The sequence below is a fragment of the Mobula hypostoma genome, chromosome 12 (genome assembly GCF_963921235.1).
Source record: "Mobula hypostoma chromosome 12, sMobHyp1.1, whole genome shotgun sequence".
NCBI classification, from domain to species: domain Eukaryota; kingdom Metazoa; phylum Chordata; class Chondrichthyes; order Myliobatiformes; family Myliobatidae; genus Mobula; species Mobula hypostoma.
Genome location: NC_086108.1, coordinates 44,130,470 through 44,152,756, shown reverse-complemented (window position 1 = coordinate 44,152,756; position 22,287 = coordinate 44,130,470). Strand labels below are relative to the sequence as shown.

Genomic DNA, 22,287 nt, shown 5'->3' with positions numbered 1-22,287 from the left:
GGAAAATTTAGAAGAGAGAACCAAAGAGAGCCAGGATCCAATGCTCATCTATTTTAGTAAATTATCTAAGAGTCCAGGTCAAAGTTGGAGACATCCCAGGTATGCACAGTTGGCACAGGAAAACTGCAGAAATGAGCTTGCTTCCATCCAACCTCTTGTGTTCATCATCTATGGAAACACCGTTCAGGAAAGGAAAGGACTGGAGCCACAGTGTCTGCAATTGGTTTTCCCACAGACATCAGCATTCTGATCTCCTCCCTAAACAACAATTAACCTCTAAGTGGGATTGGATTTCGCCATAAGAATTGTTTGGCTTTAAAGGAAACCCAATTCAAATCCTCTGCTGAATAATACAATGTGGCATTATGCTTCTCATAAAACAATTCTTCAATAAATTTTCTTATATTGATGTGAAGCACGCTAGGTTGAGATTACTAGTGTGGGTAACATGGTACAATTTTGATTAAACACAAGTTCTGTACATGAGTTTATATTGCATTACTATTTGCAGATTTCAATGACGTGGACAACATGTCTCTGTGTCTATATAGTTATAATTCAGTGCATGTCAGATTACTCCATACCCTCATTCCACTCCTATTGCTTTGGGAATTGAATTGAATTGACTTTACATCCTTCACATACATGAGGAGTAAAACTCTTTGTTACATCACCATCTAAATGTGCAATGTGCAATCATAGTAATTTATAATAAATAGAACAGTCAATGTAATATAGAGTACACTCAAATCAGTGTGAGTTAATCAGTCTGACGGCCTGGTGGAAGAAGCTGTCCCGGAGCCTGTTGGTTCTGGCTTTTATGTTGTGATACCATTTCCCGGGTGGTAGCAGCTGGAATAGATTGTGGTTGGGATGACTTGGGTCCCCAGTGATCCTATGGGCCCTTTTTACACACCTGTCATTGTAAATGTCCTGAATCATGGGATGTTCACAACTACAGATGCGATGGGCTGTCCACACCACTCTCTGCAGAGTCATGCAATTAAGGGAGGTACAATTCTGAAACCAGGCAGTGATGCAGCCATCAGGATGCTCTCAATTGTGCCCCTGTAGAAAGTTCTTAGGATTTTGGGGCCCATACCAAACTTCCTCAACTGTCTGAGGTGAAAGAGGCGCTGTTGTGCCTTTTTCACCACACAGCTGGTGTGTGCAGACCACGTCAGACATTAAGGGGCATAATACAGTGTTATATTTAATTCAACTTTTCTTCTTTCAAACTTGCATCCACTTTCTCTCCTATAAGATTAACACTAAAAGAAAACAAACATTTGATGTTGACAATTGATACCTGGTGCAATTGCTGCTGTGATACTTTAGGGCACAATTCTTGAAGGGACCACCTTGTGGTTTCAGAGAAGCTGGTACCTGTTCTTCATGAGCAAACTTTTATAATGTAGACTTGCAGCTTGGGCATGAACTGGTGTGCACACATCTTGCACACATTATTCAGTCTGTGTCACAGAAAGAAGAGCGGAGTGAAAGGCATTGTAGCTGGGTTCTCCTCTTCTCCTTGATCCTCAACCCCCTTCCCCATCTCACCCCCAGCTGAAAGTGGAGGGGCAGATGTCAGTGTATTTGATACCAGCAGTAAGAGACCTACCCTGTAAGAAACTTGGACTTATCCTTGGGCATTGGTATTTTGCATTATTTCAGTTCTTTTGCAGTTTTCAATTAAACCATTGGGGTGATTTCCCAACAATATGGACAGATAAATAAGTGAATATGAATGGATAGGCTGTAGGGTGGAGTGCTTCTGCCATGCATAATACAACTACTTGATTTACTTTTTCAGATTGCCTATTACATCCAGGCAACCCCTCAAGTTCTCCCTTACCTCACGCGTGACATCACTGGACTGTCATCAGATGTATGCAAAATTGTTGAGGCTTGTAATGAATTTCTTGAACAAAATAAGGATACCGTCCATCCACTTGGCAGTGTGACATTGGGTGGGACTTGACACAGATCCTCATCATGTTTTGCTGTCCCACTGGCTTTGGTGCTCATGAAGAGAATGTTTTTAGATAAAAATTAAAAAAAAGGCGAAAGCTTAGTTGTGAACAAATAGCACCGGGACTTCTAGTTAAGCATATGATCTTTGAAATCAGAAGAGTGCATTGCATTTGTATGTGAGTGTTGTATCAAGGGAGGCTTATTGAGTTAACAGTGGTGGAAGAACACTGCGGCCCTTGGTCACTGCCTTGTAATTGTTTAGAGCTGTGTTTGCTGCCATTAGCTTCTGTGTATAAATTTCATTAATTTTTGTGTATAAAACATATGATGTACAGCATTTTATTGCAAATGAACAAATTTAATCCATATTTTTACATTAATTTTGATAAGATTTTACTAGAAAAATGGTTGTATGAGGATTTTAAAAGAAGAGTATTTCTGATTTTTAACAAGGGATCCTTTTAAAGAAAAATAATTCTATTGATGATACCAAGCAATTGTCAGCAACAGTCAGCTTTGTGTGCTTATGATAAGCTTTTAATTTTTTGTAATCAATCAATGAGCTTGTGGTGTATGCTTGTTTTTGTAATAAAAACACAAGCCAATTTTCTGTTCATTTTAGTTGAGATTGTGGGTTTGTAAAGTTGTATTTTCATTCTGGTGTACTTAATCATCATTTCCTTTCAACAGCATGCACACAATGATAGTGTTGACAATGCAATTTCACAGGGAAACACAAAATGCAAAACCCTGTAATGCTGAAGCAAAGCTACCAATTGATCACATTGCTTAGTGTAAGGGTTCATTTTGGTGATGATGGAAACTGAATGAATGTGTATCATTTTAAAAATCTGGAGTAAAATATTTGACCTTAATTGTGTAATTTACTGATTACTAAAAATATGAAATCACTGCCTTTCTAAAACAGGAACAAATTGCACTGATCAACTATAAAAATAAATCTCCTGTTTAAAAACAAAGGTGTAGATATTTAAAACAAGTTGAACATTCGATGCTATTCTGCAGCACTGACAAGTTGATAGTTATGTGAGAAGTGATTGAATAAAAGACAACATTGAACTAATGAAATGTAAATGTTCTTAATTATTTTTATACTGCTATAAGAACCTCCTGTGCATGATCATTTTTGGAAGGTGTGCATTTGGGAAAATGCCAATTAGTTCTGTATCAATTCTTTGGCTTGAACCACTGGCTCAATCAACAATTTGCAATTTCAATCAACAATCAGGAAGAACCTCTGGTTTAAAATCTGGATTTGGAGATGAGGAGCTATGTGGCTGAAGAGAAAAGTTATGTTGGTGTAGTTGTTTGGAAGTACCATTTAGCAACTTATAAGAACTGAACGGGGTCTCAAGGTACCCAGACACCTGCAGTGAATAGCTAGTCACTATTTCATTTTAGGGCCTCAGGTGTAAAAAGGTTTTCAAGGAAGGAAACTAGATAGATCTGGGGAGTTTGAGTTTGACAGTCCAGATAGCTGCCAATAGATGAGGACAAAAGGACAAAGGGTTAGGAAGTACAGTGGAGGGATAGAGTGCGGGTGGGTATCACACTGGAGAAACCTCGACTGGGTGAGTGGTGAGGCCAAGATGGAGTTAAGCACAGAATCTGAACCACGTGTTTGAGAAGTTGCAAGGACTGGAAAGGAGAAGGGTGACAGGCGACGGTCCAGTGGAGTCAATGGAGATCCCAAACGGTTGGAGATTTTTAATGAGCAGAGATTTGCAGTGAATGGAAGATGAGTGGTCATCTAGGTTGATTTTGGATTGGACACATTAAAGATGAAAAGGAAAATGTGGCAAATAACTGGGGTAGGAACAGTTTTGGGAGGCATTCAAAATGGAACTAGGTGGGTTTTTAAAACCATGGAGACTGTTGAGAGCACTTCAGAAACTAGCTTCTAAAATGTTCCGAATATTTAAAAAATCTCACTGGTTACTATCTTAAATAGCTTTGTGCAATATGACTTGGTGTTTGAACCATGCGATTGCTATTAATACATCTGCTGGATGTCAAGAACTAGAAGAATATCACTTATTAAAGAAGTATGAATCCAGTATTCTCTAATATGTTAGATCCAGGAAAGATGAACACTCTGCCCAGCTGTAGCTTTTGGCGTGTTCTACAGGATAGAATTTTTGGAGGAGGAGAGGCCATTCAGTTATTCCTGCTGCAAATTAAAGTTCATGACACAATATCTCTTTATTTTAATTTGTTGTCCATCTGCAACTTGCAACATCACACCGCTCTTTACATTGGCAACACAGCAGTGGAACCTGCGAGCAACTTCAAACTCCTGGGAGTGCACACCTTGCCCAGCCTCTCTCAATCAGGAAAGCTCACCAATGCCTCTACTGAAGACAGCTGGACTATGCCAATGTCATTCTCAGATGCGCAGTACAAAGCTGCATCACTGCTTGGTATGGAAACTGCACTGTGAGACAGGAAGGCTCTACAGTGGGTAGTCAGAACCGCCCAATGCATCACCGGCACTAGCCTACCCACCATTAAAGACATGTATACAGAAAGGTACTGGAAAACATCATTAAGGATCCCACCTGCCCTGTTTATAGACTTGTTTTACTCCCTGATGGAAGTGGGACAGCTACGTAGCATCCACGCCAGGGCCAGCAGACTCAAAAACAGTCACCTTTCCCAAACAATAAGGCTGATCAACACCTCCACCCACTAATCCACCCTAACCACCACTACTTTATCGTTTCCTATCAGTCACCCTATGTACAGGCACTTCTGTGGGCTAGTATCACTCTATGGAAATACAAATAAGCTATGTACTGTATATAAACCATCTTATGTATTTATATTTATTGTTTTTTTTTATTAATGCATGTGTTCTTTTTGTGCTGCATTGGATCCACAGTAACAATGATTTTGTCTGCTCTGCACGTGCGTACTGGACATGACATTAAACAATCCTGACTCTTGACATGGGCAGTATGAGCAAGCAACCGAGGTCTGCAGGGTAGAACAATTTGTCTAATGGGATTACAACTAGATGAGTAAGTAAATCTGTCTGGATAAATCATTAAAATGTACATCATCCTTTAAACCTAGCAGACTATTCATCAGGCTTTTACAATCAATGTCCAGAAAATTAACTTTTGTATCAAAAGCTTGAATACTGATGTATATTAAAGTAATGAGAAACAAAAGTTAAGAAGAGTGCAGCTCACATCTGTGCTGGGTTCTAACCATCCAGCTCAGTGGTTCCATTCAAGAATTTATTGATTTGGAACTTGTAATTGATTTGCTTGCCAAGTAGCAGGAATACGTGACTATGAATACAGAGAGTTGGGGATCAGATTTATGAAGTAAAAATATCAATCTCAAAATTATTTCTATAATCTGGAGGTAAACGGTAGTAAACCCGACGGCTGCTGTGCATTCGCATGTTGATCAGTCCTCGAAACGCATCCACATATGTGCCCTGTGTATGTAGGTGTTCCACTGTCAGAGTGTAGCTGGGGGAAGCCTGCAGCAGTTTGAAGGTCGCCTGCCATGATTTAGACAACGGAATAGCCTGGAGCTGGAAGGACAACATTTGCCACAACCCCTGACAAAGACTCAGCATGTCTTCCACCAAGGATTCTGTGTAACCATGGTTAAGTGCTTCAGCTGGCCAGCTTGGAGCTATAGTTACAAAAGGAAATATTTTATTGATGGTATTGATGAATTGGCTTCCTTCAATATACCCGGGTGTGCTGAAGCTGCCGTAAGAGACATCCATGCTGATCCAGACGGGTATGTGGAGAAGGTGTTGTGTGTAAAGATCATAAAGCAGATACAGAGTTGGAGCTAGTGCCTGAGTGGATTTTATCTTTAGGTGAACGCCCCACTGGTTTGATGAACGTAAGACCTGATATAGAACCTCTTCCAAAAGGAAATCTGATCCAGGTTTGGAACTTTCCACCAACAGAATGTTACCGATTTTACTCTTCACATTCAGGACGAGCATTCCTCCAGCGTTCCCTTTAAGAAATTGAAATAAGAGCATTTATATGATATGCTTGGGTTTATGTCTTCAGATTTACAACCTATCCAAACCCTTACAATGTTTAACTATATAGAATGAACCTGAGCTCAGGTAATTATAGAAAGTGAAAGCAGTGATTCATTGGCTGTAAAGTGGACAAGACCCAGAGAAATGCAGCAAAAAGACTTCTCCTCTGTCTGTGCAGCTGTACCAGCTCAGGATACAACAGTTACCTGCTCCAATCATCTTCACAAATGTTCATGTATTTGGTTAGCCAAACTAAAATTGCTGGTCCAGAAAAAGCCCTTGTGTGGAAATTAATGTAATAATGGGATCTGCTGAGTAAAGTGTACATTCATTGATGTATACTGGAGATTTTAATGACTTCATCACATCTTATTACGAGTTCATTAGAGAAAGTTGTCTTCCCTGCCTCCTTGTCCCTCCTATCCTTTACCATATTGTCATTGGAAGCTATTTCAGCCAGCTTACACTATGCCACTCATAGAGCAATCCATTCCCCCACAAGTTTTTTCTGACAGCTATTCTCTCTGCACACCTTTCGACTCCCTCCAGATTCTTTCACTCATCAAGCTGCTGAGGGTAATTTCTAGTGGCTCAATTAACCCAAGGAATTAGTGGCAACAAAATGGGAAAATAGTTCCTATCAACTGCAAGAAATACTTTCTTCATAAGTGCAAGATTCATTGTGGAGGAGGTTATAGTGGCCCAAAATATGAATTCAATAGTGTCACCAAAATGTCATTAATTGAAAAGGACAGCATTACCTTGAAGAAGTTCTGACAAGTCCAAAAGTGTGGCTCCAATGTCAAACCAATGGACCTGCAATTCTCCAATATCTTGATGGGGAAAATAGTCCAGTAGTTCCCCGCCAGGGTAAAACCTTCGGCTTCTACTTGTCTGCACTGAACACAACAAAAATGGGTGAATTCTGGCTCTCCAGAAAATTTTGAATCACTTTTTTAAAAATTGTGTTTTAAATTCCTTCCTCGACCCCATTTAGAGAGTGGATGGATTCTGATAGAGCACAAGTGCAAGGGATCATACAGATAATCTTCTGGAGATCCTAATGGAAACATATGAATGTACCGTTTTTGATGCTATCAAATTCCTAGTAGCATTTTGCCCCAATGGCTGAAGAATGAGAATCAATTCCACCTCCTTAAGGGTAGCAACTTACAAAAGCAGTACAAAAGTTGACCATAGAACCAGCAAAAAAAAAAAATCAGCTAATTAATGTTGGACAGTGGTTAACCAGGTAAGGTTTCATCGCAAGTTGTCACAGAAACTTTTAAACCTACTGGAGTAAGAAAGTTATGAACAGAACCATGGCAACTTATTTCAAGGCGAATAAACTTAAATTCTGCATGGGTTGTGCTTAGCAGCTCCTGAATCTCTGGGATAACAGGCAAAAGGCAAGAGCTTCCAAGCAAAGTTCCTAAGGGAATGTGAGCAAAGTAGAAAGAAAGGGTAGAATAAATTCAAAGAAATTAGAATACATACATGCAATTTTTTTGAATTCTGACAAAACTGGTTCATAAATGTCGTAATAGATTTGTTCAACGTTGCTGTTGTCTCTGACGACTAAGAGATCTTCTACAGTGATTAAATCAATAGATCCCTGCCAGAGAGTGAGGCTGTACCTACAGACATACACAAATAACTGTTATAAATATGAAAGGAAGTAAAATAACATTTCAGGAAATTATTGCAGATATGTGCAGTATTTACTTCATTTCCCATTTTCTTCTTTTAAATCTTCAGAATGTCTGTTGGTGCTAAGATTACGCTTCCAGTGGTATCAGCGGTTTCTATAACCCGTCCCTGTGTTCCATTAGCTTCATCCTCAATCCATAAATGTGTAGCTTTCCAGTTGATAAGGACCAGAGTAATAAATGCTTTTGGATACATCTCCCTCCCCAGGCTAGCAGCAAACTCCAGTGGGTAAATTCCCATTAACAATCATTGCACTTTGCTCCTCTATAATGTGGAGAGAACATCAGTGGATGTATCTTTACTGCCCGGCCAGGGAGTGGTTGAAGGAGGGATAAGCCCATTTTTACCCAACCTCAACCTGCAGATTTGATGTGTGGTGTGGTTGTATGTGCATATGTCTATACCCCCTATAGTTGTAGAGTGACTTGCGAATATTATATACATCTCTGTGGAGAGACCACAAGAGATAGGCTTTTGTCCCATTGAGTTTGCTGAGCCATTTAATCAAGGCTGATCCTTTTTCCCTTTCAACCCCATTTTCCTGCCTTCTCCCCATAACCTTTCACACCCTGAATAATCAAGAATCTATCAACCTCCTCCTCAAATACATCCAGTGACTTGGCCTCCACAGGTGCCTGTGGCAATGAATCCCACAGATGCACCACCCTCTAGCTAAAAAAATTCCTTCTCACCTCCATTCTAAATGAATGTCCCTCTATTCTGAGGCTGTGCCCTCTGGTCCTAATCTCCCCACTACAGCAAACATCCTCTCCACATCTACTCTATCTAGGCCTTTCAACGTTCGATAGGTTTCAATGAGATCCCCCCTCATTTTTCTAAATCACAGTGAGTACAGCATCAGAGCCATCAAATGCTTCTCATATGATAACCCAGAATCATTCTCCTGAACCTCTTCTGAACCCCCTCCAATATCAGCACATCCTTCATAGATAAGGGGCCCAAAACAGCTCACTATACTCCAAGTGAGGCCTCTCCAATGCTTTATAAACCCTCTGCATTATATGCTTTCACATTCTACTCATCTCGAAATAAATGCTAATGTTGCATTTACCTTCCTCACCACCAAATCAATCTGCAAGTTAACCTTCAGGGAATCCTGCATGGGGACTCTCAAGTCCCTTCGCACCTCAGATTTTCTGCTCATTTAAAAAAGTCTATGCTTTTGTTCCTTCTACAAAAGTGCATGATCATAGATTTAACAACAGTGAATTCCATCTGCAAATTAGTTGCCCATTCTCCTAATCTATCTCAGTCTGTCTGAAGCCTTCCTGCTTCCTCAACACAACCTACCCCTTCACCTACCTTCATATCATCTGCAAATTTAACCATAAAGCCATCAATTCTCTCATCCAAATCATTGACACATAACGCAAAAGGAAGCAATCCCATCAGCAAACCCTGTGGAACACCACTAGTCATCAGCAGCTAACCAGAAAAGTCTCCCTTTATTCCCACTCTTTGCCTCTTGTCAGTCATCCAATCTTCTGTCCATGCTAGTATATTTCCCGTAATACCACGGGCTCTTACCTTGTAAAGCAGAGTCAAGTGAGGCACATTGTCAAAGGCCTTCTGAAAATGCAAGTACATAACACACCAATTCTCCTTTGTCTATCCTGTTTGTTATTTCCTCAAAAAATTCCAACAGATTTTTCAGGCAAAATTTTCCCTTAATGAAACTGCTGTCTTTGCCTATTTTATCTCGTGCCTCCAAGTATCCTGAGACCTCGTCATTAACAATTGACTTCAACAAGTTCCTAAGATCAGACTGACTGATCTATAATTTCCTTTCCTTTGCCTCCCTCCCTACTTAAAAATTGGAGTGACATTTGCAACTTTCCAGTCCTCTGGAATCAGGCCAGAATCCAATGATTCTTGAAAGACCATTACTAATGCTTCCACAATCTCTTCAGCCACCTTTTTCAGAACCCTAGGCTGTTGTCCACCTGCTCCAAATGACTTTTGACTTTTCAGCTTCCCAAGCACTTTCTACCTAGAAATAAAAATGCGCTCACTTCAGCCCCGACACTCTTGAGCTTCCAGCACACTGCTAGTGTCTTCCACAGTGAAGACGGATACAAAATAGTTAGTTAGTTCATTCGCCATTTCTTTGTCCACCATTATTACCTCTCCAGCATCATTTTCCAGCAGTCTGATATGTACTCTCACCTCTCTTTTACTCTTAATATATCTGAAAAAAAACTCTTGGTATCCTCTTTGATATTATTGTCTCACGTACCTTCATATTTAATCTTTTCCTTCCTTTTTGCTTTTTTAGTTGCCTTCAGTTGGTTTTTAAAAATTTCCCAATTCTCTAACTTCCCACTAATTTTTGCTCAATTGTATGCCCTCTCTTTTCTTTTTATGGTGTTTTTGAGTTCCCTTGTCAGCCATGGTTACCTCATCTTCCCTGTAGAATAGTTCTTTATCTTTGGGATGTATCTATCTTGAGCTTTCCGAATTTCTCTCAGAAACTCCAGGCATTGCTGTTCTGTCATCAGCCTTACTAGTGTCCCCTTCCAGTCAACTTTGGCCAGCTCCTCTCTCATGGCTCTGTAATTCCCTTTACTCAGCTGTAACACTGATACATCTGACTTTAGCTTCTCCCTCTCAAATTGCAGGGCGAAGTCTAATATACAAAGAGAGAGGTTATGGATGCAATGGGAGGTGAGAACCTCGATACAATAGCTATCACTAAAGAGGTAGTGCTGAGCAAACTTGCGGGCTTGAAGATAGATAAGTCCCCTGGCCCTGATGGAATATATCCCAGGGTACTGAAGGAAATGGAAGAAGTTATAGTAGAGGCTTTGGTGATAATTTACCAAAATTCTCTAGACTCTGGGCAGGTCACAGAAGATTGGAAGACGGTGACTGTCACACCACTGTTCAAAAAAACGACGTAGGCAAAAAGCAGGTAACTATAGGCCAGTTAGTTTAACATCTGTAGTTGAGAAAATGCTTGAAAGTATCACTAAAAAAGAAATAGCAAGCAATCGAGAAAGAAATGGATCCATCAGGCAGACACAGCATGGATTCAGCAAAGGCGGGTCCTGTTTGACAAACTTACTGGAGTTCTTTGAGAATACGATGAGTGTAGTGGATAGAGGGGAACAGATGGATGTTATTTACTTGGATTTTCAGAAGGTGTTCAATAAGGTGCCGTGTAAAAGACTTACCCATAACATCAGGATGCCTAGAGTTGGGGGTGATGTATTAGCATGGATAGGTTAATTAATAGAAAGCAGAGTTGGGATACATGGGTGTTACTCTGGTTGGCAATCAGTGGTGAGCTGTGTGCCACAGGGGTCAGTGCTGGGCCCACAACTGTTCATGAGATACATTAATGATCTGGAAGAGGGGACTGAGTGCAGTGTATCAAAGTTTGCTGATGACACTAAATTGAGTGGAAAAGCAAATTGTGCAGAAGATATGGAGAATCTGCAGAGAGATACAGGTAGGTTAAGTGAGTGGGCAAGGGTCTGGCACATGGAGTACAATGTTGGTAAATGCGAGGGCATCCACTTTGGATGGAAAAATGGAAAATCAGATTATTATTCATATGGTAAAAAATTGCAGCATGCTGCTGTGCAGAGGGACTTGGGATTACTTGTACATGAATCACAAAACTTTGGTTTGCAGGTCCAGCAGGCTATCAAGAAGGCAAATGGAATTTGGCCTTCATTGCTAGAGGGATTAAATTTAAGAGCAGGGAATTTATGCTGCAATTGTACAGGGTACTACTGAGACCACACCTGGAGTACTGCGTGCAGTTCTGGTCTCCTTACTTGAGGAAGGATATACTGGCTTTGGAAGTGATGCAGAGGAGGTTTACCAGGTTGATTCTAGAGATGAGGGGGTTAGACTATGAGGAGAGATGGCATCACCTGGGACTGTACTCACCGGAATTCAAAGGAATGAGAGGAGATCTTATAGAAACCTATAAAATTATGAAAGGGATAGATACGACAGAGGCAGGAAAGTTGTTTCCACTGGTAGGTGAGACTAGAACTAGGGGACATAGCCTCAAGATTCATGAGATTAGATTTAGGACAGAGATGAGGAGGAACTGCTTTTTCCAGGGAGTGGTGAATCAATGAAGCAGTGCAGAATATTTAAGACAAGATTGGATAGATTTTTGCGTAGTAGGGGAATTAAGAGTTATGGGAAAAAGGCAGGTAGGTGGAGATGAGTCCATGGCCAGATCAGCCATGACCGTATTAAATGGTGGAGCAGGCTCGATGGGCCAGGTGGCGTTCTCCTGCTCCTATTTCTTATGCTCTTATATTATGATTCCTGACTCCTAATGGTTCCTTTACCTTAAGCTCCCTAATCCAATCATCACACAACACCAATCCAGAATAGCCTTTCCCTTAATGGGCACAGCCACAAGCTGCTCTAAAAAGTCAGCTCTTAGGCATTCTACAAATTCTGTCTCTTGAGATCCAGCACCAACCTGATTTTCCCAATCTACCTGCATATTAAAATCCCTCATGACTCTTGTAAAGGGCTGTATGTTACAACCTGGAACTAACTGTGAACACTGAAAAGTATCTCAAGGAGAATAAATTGCCCAAAGTATTATACTTCCTTGCATTGTGTTCACAATGGTTGTCTCTGCCTGACTGTGGAAATAATGTACATGGATGCAAATAACAGATCACTTGATACAAGTTCCACTCCTTACCCTTAACTATAATTCTGCAATCTCCAACAGAACTTTAGATCCACATTCTAGTTATGGTACCTGTTTGTTTTTGTACTTAAACATCAATTATCCTCTAGCAAGATTCAAGCAATAACAATCACTCACCAAGGAGGAAGTCAAATGAAATCTATTCAGAAGTTACTTGGAGTAATTTTATGCACATGTATATTTTAATACTGGCTGCTAAAAGGGAATGTTTTTAAAAGTCTGCAGTAAATTAATCAGATCAGTTTTTTTAAATAGAAGAGTTATAAAGGATTAAAATAAATTGGTTGCGTTAATTTTGGCAGTGACAATACGAACAAATGCCCATTCACTTTCATTTCTGAGCTTTGGATTCACATTATGGGATCTAGTAATTAGCATCCACCAACTGCTGCATATGATTATACTAATGGTTCTAATTACTATCTAAACAAATGCTGCAGGGTACACTCGCATGGGTCTCATCTTTACTCAGCTACCAGCTAGCAGGGAAGTAAAGAAAATTCACAATTATTTCATTTTTTAAAAAATTCAAGTTCCACCCCTCCCTTCCCAGATGGTCAGCCCACACATCACAGGCAATGGAAACATGCCCATTTCCAAAAGAGGGGCATGTCCAAGAAAGACACATAGTTCTTCACATTGGACATGTTGGTGTCTAATTTCTCCCCAGTGCTGTGAGGCGGAGATCACCTTGGGCAATTTCTGCCACAATTTCCCTGGTCCACCTCCAATAACAAGCTCTTCTCTTTGGCCTTACCCAATTGCAAGGGATGAAACAGTTTTTTGACAAGACCCACAGGGGAAGCATTCAAGCCACCTTTTTGTTTTAAATGTGTGTAACCTCCTGTGGCATATCCTAATGGTTTCATTTAATACTTGGAATTGGTGCTTATGCTCCCAGCAATATCTCAATGTAACTTGAGGACAGTGACTGCCATGGTATACATTTGCTTGTACCAGAATCTGTTAATTTATCATCATTAAAACTAAACAGTGGTTTCATTGGTTACAATTCCTTTGCCGTTACCTTGGTGATTGGCTGAGCAGCCAACTAAAATGTGGCCAGGCTTGCTTCAAGAGCACAGCTCTGACAGGAAATGTGACACGTTGTGGTAAATCCTTGACCAAGTTGTACATCTCTTCCACCATCCTTCGGGTGTAGGGTTTGGCTGCGACCAGCGGTAGGTGAAGCGTCATCCAGCCTGGGGAGAGGATGACATTTGGGAACTTCTGCTGAATAAGACTCAGAAACCTACATGAAATATTTTACAGATGAGAATTATAAATTGTTCAACAAGAATTCCATACAAAGTATATCAGCAACACACACAAAATGCTGGAGGAACTCAGCAGGTCAGGCAGCATTCATGGAGAGGAACAAACAGTTGATGTTTCAGACTGAGATGTTTCTTCAGTTTAATATATGGCCCTTCCATATGTTCTTCCATTCGTAGTACAGCTTATAAATATTTGCAAAGCATCGGCAAGTATTACAAGCAACAAACTGCTGGAGGAACTCGGTGGGTTCAGCAGCATCTGTGAAAGGATAGGAATTGTTGACATTTTGAGTTGAAACCCTGCATTCTTAGCCAATTTTCTTTTCATTCATTCTGAAAGTAAGCAAAACAAGGGTCAGTCCAGCATTCGTTACTTATTCCCTTTTTTCTCTCAAGATGAGAGTGGAGGTTACTTTCAAAATTTTAGTCTTTATGATAAAGATGCCCTTAAAATGCTTTACGGGACTCCATGATTCTGACCCAGCAACGTTATGGAATAGTGGAGAGTATATTTGAGGTGTACGTGGCAGTGATAGTGAATTCCAGTTGCTCCATATCTGGGTGCCGCCAGTGAGGACACTATGGTGTACTTTTGAGATCTTTCCTCTTTATCAGTCTTTCTCTAGACCACAGCTGTATTTTTTTTAAACCAGTTTAAGGAAGTAGATTGCTAAATGTCCAATGGAAGTAGATATTTTTGGGAAAAAATTGACATGGAATTCTTAGATTTTTGAATGAAGTGGATCTTTTAAGCTTCTAAACTGAATGACTGCTTTGGTTTTTTTCTTAACAGTAGCAATTTGTGAATATGGTTCGGTGTGTCCTTGGGTCAGGTGTAAGGTATATGGCTAGAGCTGGGACTGGGAATGTGATGAATGGGTCGACCAGGCTGGGATCGTGAAAATGATGAATGGGTTGGCCAGGCTGAGATTGGGAACGTGATGAATGGATAGGCCAGGCTGAAATTGGGAATGTGATGGATGGGTGGGCCAGGCTGGGATCATTGCAGCAACTTAATTTAATGAACTGACTAGATCTAAAAACTGGGTTACTAATTATCTTTTGAACATCTGGACTACAAGTCCCCCTGTCACTCAGTGCAGTGGAATATTATTGGGTAGGTAAGGTATCCAAACCCCTTCGACAGTTTGTGGGATGTAGTAGCCATCAGCTATAACATACCATAAGGTATATTTTAATCGGAAAGGTATACTTAAATTTTATAATAACCAACTCTGTGTAGAATAATTTGGGCATATCTCACCCTGAGTAAGTTTGATAAACTGCTTTTCTGACCAATGTCATGGAACTAGAGTGGGGAGTAAAGTATTACAGAATGGGAAAGGGATACAACAATGGTCATAGCAATTTTTGTTTGAAAACTGTGAGAATCCAGTAGTATGGTGAAGGAATATGGCTGATATAAAAGTCAGGCGACCAGAGTGACTGACTGGATCCTGCTTGTATTAATCTTGGTTTCCATGTGACAGGGATACATCATATCACAGGTCTACAATTGTGTTCCATCACATGACAGGGATATGGATATGAATACTCCGTGTGACAGTGTGTGGCTATGGTTATGGCATGAAGTGACGTTGCTATGGTTACACCATACAATGTGCAGCTGCATTTTCAGTGTGTAACCGCTCTTGGAACTGAAAGATTGTTAAGGAAATATTTCAGGAATTTAAATAAAATATTTTAATTGCTGAGGAAAGAGGCCTACAGGATCCTCCAAACATTCTCCATTGTGCCTGGCATCTGGTGAGATGAGATTTAAAACTTCAGATTTATTTTGCAGTTAACAAGACAATATTCAATGAAGAGCTTCTGCAAATGAAGAAGTGATTCAGACTGGATTTATTCAGAACTGAGATTTCGTTATCACACATGCATTGAAACATACTGTGAAATGGGTCCTCTCACCTCTTCACACACACAGTCCCCCAGTCCCAGGATACACTGCCTCTGGGTTTCCAGTCCTTTGCCCCAAGCTCTAAAACTCGCAGACATTAGATCTCTACCCTCCAGTCTCGGGCCCGGACTCCCAGACTTGCAAGCATTGGGCCTCCAACCTTCAGTCCCTGGCCCAGACTCACCCTCTGCCTCCAGACTCGCCAGCTGAGGTCTTACAAAACTCACGGATTGGGTGGTGAAGAAGGAACATGACATGCTTTCTTCACTGGTCAAGCATAAGAGTCAGGAAATCATATTGCAGCCATTCTGGTTGCCACACTATAGGAAGGATGTGGAGGCTTTGCAAAGGGTACAGAATAGATTCACCAAGATGTTGTTTGTATCAGAGATTATTAGCTATAAGGAGAGGCTGGAAAAACTTTGGTTGTTTTCTATGGAGTTTGGAGGCTGAGGTATATAAAATTAAAAGAGGGTATAGATAGTCAGCAGTCTTGGGTATGACTCTAAACTGCAACCGGTGATGAGGCTCTGATTGGGGACTTTCAGAGCTTTGGGGAAAGTGGAGTTACCCCTTAGTCATTCATTGCTCCCAGGGCTGCTCTGACCCGGAACGGAAGCGCCTGCAAGGGTTCCTGCTCAGGATACGAGCGAAGGCCAATGGCAGATCCAGCAGGTTCAGTAACTGAAGTTATGACGGAGAAGGCGGGTGAGCTACGACCTCAAATGTCAATGGCTATAGTATAGGTGGATGAACATTTGGGAAGAGAAGTGGCGATTTCTTTAGTTCGCCCAACAGTAGGCAATAGCAAACCACCATTGCTATTTGCTAAGAAAACCATGATCAAGCTCACAAAATGTATCACACAACAACAGCATTAACAGGATCTTCAAGACAATTTGAAGATGCTTCACTCGGTAGGGTTGATTCTGGCCAGCAGGGGATCCCCAACCGTCATCAAGCTACCGGTCATAAAATTCTGGTAACACAAAAGAACATTATTGCCACTTGGAATGTAAGAACCCTATATCAAGCAGGAAGATTGGACAATGTGATAAGTGAAATGGAAAGACTAAAGATTAACATCATGGGAATTAGCGAAGTTCGTTGGATAGGTGCTGGAACATGTCAGATCAGAAATAAAACACTAATTTATTCTTGTGGAACATCCCATACTAATGGAGTAGGAATTCTAATCGATGAAAACAGTGCAAAAAATGTTTTAGGACATTAGGCAATATCGGAAACAGTGCTCCTTGTTAGATCCAGAGGACAACCATTTGATTTAGCAATTATACAGGTATATGCACCAACAACAGATGGAACAAATGAGGATATAGATAAATTCTATGAAGAGCTTGAACAAGCAAAGAATGGATGCAAATCTCAAGATATTGTTATTGTCATGGGAGATCTAAATGCTAAAGTAGGACAAGGTGCTGATGGAAATACCATAGGAAAATTTGGACTAGGGGAAAGAAATGAAAGAGGTGAGAAATGCGTAGAATGGTGCAAGATGAATAATCAGGTCATTATGAATACCTACTTTAAAAACCATCCAAGATGCTTGTGGACCTGGAAAAGTCCAGGTGATAACACTAGAAATCAAATTGACTTTATTATTATAAACCAAAGATTTAGAAACTCAGTGGCTCAATGCAAAACATATCCAGGTGCAGACTGTACTAGTGACCATAACCCAGTACTATGTCATGTAAAAGTAAAACTTAAAAAACTAAAGAAGCAAAAACCTGAACAATCCCTTGACTACTTGAAATTAATTAAAGAAGAAAACTTAAGACAAAAATTTACAATTGAAGTAAGGAATAGATTTCAAAGTCTAGAAATAGAATCTGTTGAAGATGATAGCAATCATGTAGAAATGAAATTTAACTCTCTAAAGGATGCCTTGGTAGAATCAGCAAAGTCAGTGATTCCTAAAAAAGAAAAAAGCAGAAAGAATAAATGGATGACAGATGAAATCAAAAATTTAATGGAAGAAAGGAGATGGAAGAAAGCAAATCCTATAGAATATAAGTCCTTAGATAAAAAAGTTAAAAGCTTATGTCAACAAGCCAAAGAAGAATGGTTAAATCAGGAATGTGAGCAAATAGAAAGAATCCCTATTACTGATCCAAAAAGGTTACATCAAGAATATCACTGCTAAAAAGCTCCTCTGTTCTTCAGATGGATGTTTGAAAGCAAAGGACGGTACCATTATCATGGAAAAAGATGAGATTATGAATAGATGGATTGAGTATATTCAGGAATTGTTTGAAGTCGATCGAGGCGAAAAACCAGAAATTAAGAAAAACATTGAAGGTCCAAGTATTTTAAAATCTGAAGTTCGTAATGCAATAAATAAGATGAAGAAAGGAAAGGCAGCAGGCCCTGATGAATTAGTAATAGAACAAATTATCACTCTTGAAGACTATGGAATTGAAAAACTTACTGATTTAATCAATGACATTTATGAGTCTGAATAATACCAGAAGAGATGAAAAAATCAGTATTTATCACTCCTCCTAAGAAACCTGGAGCAATAGAATGTGAATTACATAGGACCATAAGTTTATTAAGTCATATCACCAAGATACTTCTAAGAATTTTGATGACAAGAGCTAAAAGTAAGATACAAGCTGAAATAGGCAAAGAACAATGTGGTTTTGTGAAAGACAAAGGTACAAGAAACGCAATATTGATGTTAAGGATACTATCAGAATGAGCAATTCAAGTGCAAAAAGATTGTTTGTTTTATCGACTACACAAAAGCATTTGATAAAGTGAAGCACAATAAGTTATTTGAAATATTACAGGAAACTCTAGATCTAGATTCGAAAGACCTCCGCCTAATCAGAAATCTGTACTGGGAACAAACTGCTACTGTAAGAATAGATGGAGAAGTGAGTCAGTTTACGAAAATCAAGAGAGGCATTAGACAAGGGTGTGTTTTCTCCCGATTTATTTAATGTGTACAGTGAAACAATATTACAAGAAATAAGAGACATCTTGGGAATCAAAGTTGGCGGTGAAAACATCAATAATTTCAGATATGGAGATGACACTGTGTTAATTGCAAGTATGGAGGAAGAACTACAAAACTTAATTGATATAATTGTTGAAGAAAGTGCAAAAATGGGTCATCTATCAATTGCAAAAAGCCAGAATGTCAGAATGTATGGTGATATCCAAAAAGGAGAATCCTATCTGCAGGTTGAAAATAAACAGGGAAGACATAAAACAAGTACAGAACCTTTGCTACTTAGGAAGCTGGGTGACATCAGATGGCAGGTGCGACTTGGACATCAAAAGAAGAATAGGGATGGCAAAAGACACCTTTACGAGAATGAAGAGTATACTGACCAATACTAAACTAGGCATGACAACCCGCCCAAGAGTACTGAAATGTTACGTTTATCCAGTTATGTTATATGGCTCAGAATGTTGGACACTATCTAGTAACATGAGGAAACGAATTGTAGCAGCAGAGATGTGGTTTTTGAGAAGGATGCAAAGAATATCACAGACGAAACAAATATCTAACGAGGATATCATGAACAGAGCAAACACAAAAAGAGAAATAACGTATGAGATCATGAAAAGGCAACGTAACTTCATTGGACATGTGATTAGGAAAGAGGAGTTCGAATGCACGGTAATTATGGGAAAGATTGAAGGGGAGAAAGCAAGAGGAAGACAAAGACAAATGGTGATGGAGACAGCAGCCAGAGAACTGGAAATGAATACCAATGAATTGATCCACTTGACCTGAAACAGGAGTGTGTGGGCCATGGCAGTCAAAGCTCAAACTGGGCATGGCACCTGATGATCATGATGATGATAGATAGTCAGAGACTTTTTCCAGCTGGAAAGTCAAATACTAGAGGGCCTATGTTTAAAGTGGAATGGAGAAAATTTAAAGAAGATTTTTATTTGTCTTATTTAGAGATACAGTGAGGAACTGTCCTCTCTGTCCCATTGTGCCGCACCATCCGGCAATCCTATTTAACCCTAGACTAATCTCAGAACACTTTACAATGACCAATTAACCTGCTAACCAGTAGATCTTTGGGACGGCATGGCAGCACAGGGGTTAGCATAACACCATCACAGCTCGAGGTGTCGGAGTTTGGAGTTCAATTCCGATGCCATCTGTAAGAACTTTGTACGTTCTTCCTGTGAGGGTGTGCGTTTCCTCCTGAAGTCCAAAGGTGTGCTGGTTCGTAGGTTAACTGGTCATTGTAAATTGTCCTGTGATTAGGCCAGGGTTAAGTAGGTGGGTTGTCGAATAGTGCGGCTTAGCATTGACATAACACTGAAAAGCAACTTTGGGGCTGCTTCATAGTGGCACTGTGGCATTTCTTTGTCACCATTTCAATATCCAGAAAAATTTAGGTGCCAAAAAAAAATTAGACTGATTTCTCTATCTTAAAATGTTTCAGCTAACATAGAAAAGGTTTAATTTTTATTAAAGGGAGAGTGGTTCTCAGTAATTGTGGACATGGATTTGAAATTGACATCACCAAGGTTAAAGTTACCTGGAAGGATCGACAGGCTTAATGAATCCTGGAACGTTTGGGCCAATCAGAATGTCAGCGTTTAACCAAATTGGTCTGTTGATGCAGATTTCATTCGATTTCTTCAGCAGGAGGTCCAAGGAAGGGTCTACTGCATCAATGCTTTTGAAATCCAGCTTCATACCTAGGAAATAACATTCAGTTACCTACCTTACAACCGTGAAACAATTGATCGACCAAGAGTGAGCATGGCTTGGATAGCGTGTATACTTTAGAAATGTATACCTAGGTTTCTGATGTTGTTCATAAAGTCATGGAGTAGCACAGCAGAGATATTGGCTCTTGAGCATGTCTAATCCATGACAACCTGATCTTCTGCCTCAAGTACCATATCCACATTGGTTATGCACTCATAACACCCTCTGAGTGAGAAAGTTCTCCTGCAGATACCCTAAAATACTTCACCTTTCACCCTAAATCTATGACCTATAGTTCTAGTCTCACCCAACCCGAAGAGCAAAAGCCTGCATGCACTCATCTTATCGACACCCCTCATAATTATAATACCTTTATAAGGTCTCCCTTCATTCTCCTGCACCCCAAGTAATAAAGTCCTAACTTATTCAACTTTTCCCTATAACTCAGATTCTCAAATCCTGGCAACATTCATGTCAATTTTCTCGTGCTTTTTCAAGCTGATTGATATCTTTCCTGTAGGTAGGGTACAACTGCATACAATACTCCTAATTTGGCCTCATCTTGTACAATTTTAACATAACATCCCAACTCCTGTACTCAATACTTTGATTTATGAAGGCCATTGTGTCAAAAGCTCTCGTTATGACCCCAGCTAACTATGATGCCACTGTCAAAGAATTATGGATCTGTATTTGCAGGTCTCTTTCTTCTACCACATGCCTCATAGCCCTACCATTCTTGTGTAAGTCTTACCTTGGTTTGTCCTCCTGAAGTGCAACACCTCACACTTGTCTGCACTAAATTCAATCTGTTACTTTTCAGCCCATTTTTTTAGCCTTCCTCTACACTCCCAACCTTGCTGTGATTTGTCGATCCAGTTTACCACATTATCATCCAGACCGTTAATACAGATGACAAACAAGAACCAGACACAGCACCGATCCCTGCAGCACATCACTAGTCACAAGCCATCAGTCAGAGACAATCATCTACTACCACTCCCTGGCTTCTCCCACTAAGCCAATGTTGGATCCAATTCGCTACTTCATCCTGAATGCCAAGCAACTGAATCTTCTGGACCAGCTTCCTATGAGGACTTTGTTCATGTAAGTTCATAAGGTCCATGTAGATAATATCCACTTCCAGGTTATAGACCATGGAGAAAAGTGGGTCAGCCCCATTAATATTTCTGCAAGCAAATGCTTAAAACAGCAATCATTTAATTTTTAGTCATAAACCCACCTAATATGAAGAACAGGCAAGTGAAAAGTGTGAGTGTTTATTCTAGCTACACTCAAAAAGTATTATTCGGTGACTTTCCTGGTGGCAGTGCTAACGGGAATAGGGTGCCCTGTTGTTGACATTACTGCCTCCAAGGTATACTGTAATGATAGTGGAAGTCACTAAATCAGTTTTTCATGGAATTGCTGTTCCAAGCTATGCTAGACCGCTTGTGACCACCAATTTTTGCAACTGCTGTTGTATACCGCTAGAAGCTGACTGGCTGCATTACAGCACTCGTTATATCCATCACTGGGTCATTGGAAATATACCTCACAGGGATCCTTTGCATTTCCAATAACATTAACAGTTCCTTGTGCACTGTTGCTCAAGTCTGTGTTAGTATTATAAAATTAAAGGCCAATCTTGCCTTCACCATAGTCTAATACACAAAATATAATATTGCTCCATGAAGTGATGTATTATTGTTTTAAATGTCCAAATTCCCTGTCAGGAACTATAGGATGCTCTAACAGTCAGCCTAGGAAAGACAATATTTTTATTATGTATCAAATAATCAGTTCAACAAGAGCATTCAAAGAGAAATGTCGCTAGGATACTTTCAAGATTAGGTAGAGAACATATGAGATTACAGGATTAGAAATCTGGAGACCTGGGTTGTTGATGTGTAGATACATGGTCAAATCCCACCACAACAG

At 40.0% G+C, this 22,287-nt stretch overlaps 2 protein-coding genes across 6 annotated transcripts in view; one reads left to right on the top strand and one right to left on the bottom strand.

The window, feature by feature from the left end:
- Positions 1-4,667, top strand: part of acot11a (acyl-CoA thioesterase 11a) — a 135,457-nt gene extending 130,790 nt beyond the window's left edge. For all 5 annotated transcript variants that reach the window (XM_063063940.1, XM_063063941.1, XM_063063943.1 and 2 more), the window contains one exon: positions 1,814-4,667. In XM_063063940.1, the coding sequence (XP_062920010.1) occupies positions 1,814-1,981 (168 nt within the window). In that variant the 3' untranslated portion in view covers positions 1,982-4,667. The remainder of the gene's footprint in view (positions 1-1,813) is intronic.
- A 139-nt stretch (positions 4,668-4,806) lies between these two features.
- The window catches only part of fam151a (family with sequence similarity 151 member A), a 36,633-nt gene continuing 19,152 nt past the window's right edge, over positions 4,807-22,287 (bottom strand). Inside the window, exons 4-8 of the mRNA XM_063063937.1 lie at positions 20,171-20,333; positions 13,465-13,689; positions 7,514-7,653; positions 6,778-6,915; positions 4,807-5,985 (exon numbers count right to left, since the gene is read on the bottom strand). Of these exons, the coding sequence (XP_062920007.1) occupies positions 5,321-5,985; positions 6,778-6,915; positions 7,514-7,653; positions 13,465-13,689; positions 20,171-20,333 (1,331 nt within the window). The 3' untranslated portion in view covers positions 4,807-5,320. The remainder of the gene's footprint in view (positions 5,986-6,777; positions 6,916-7,513; positions 7,654-13,464; positions 13,690-20,170; positions 20,334-22,287) is intronic.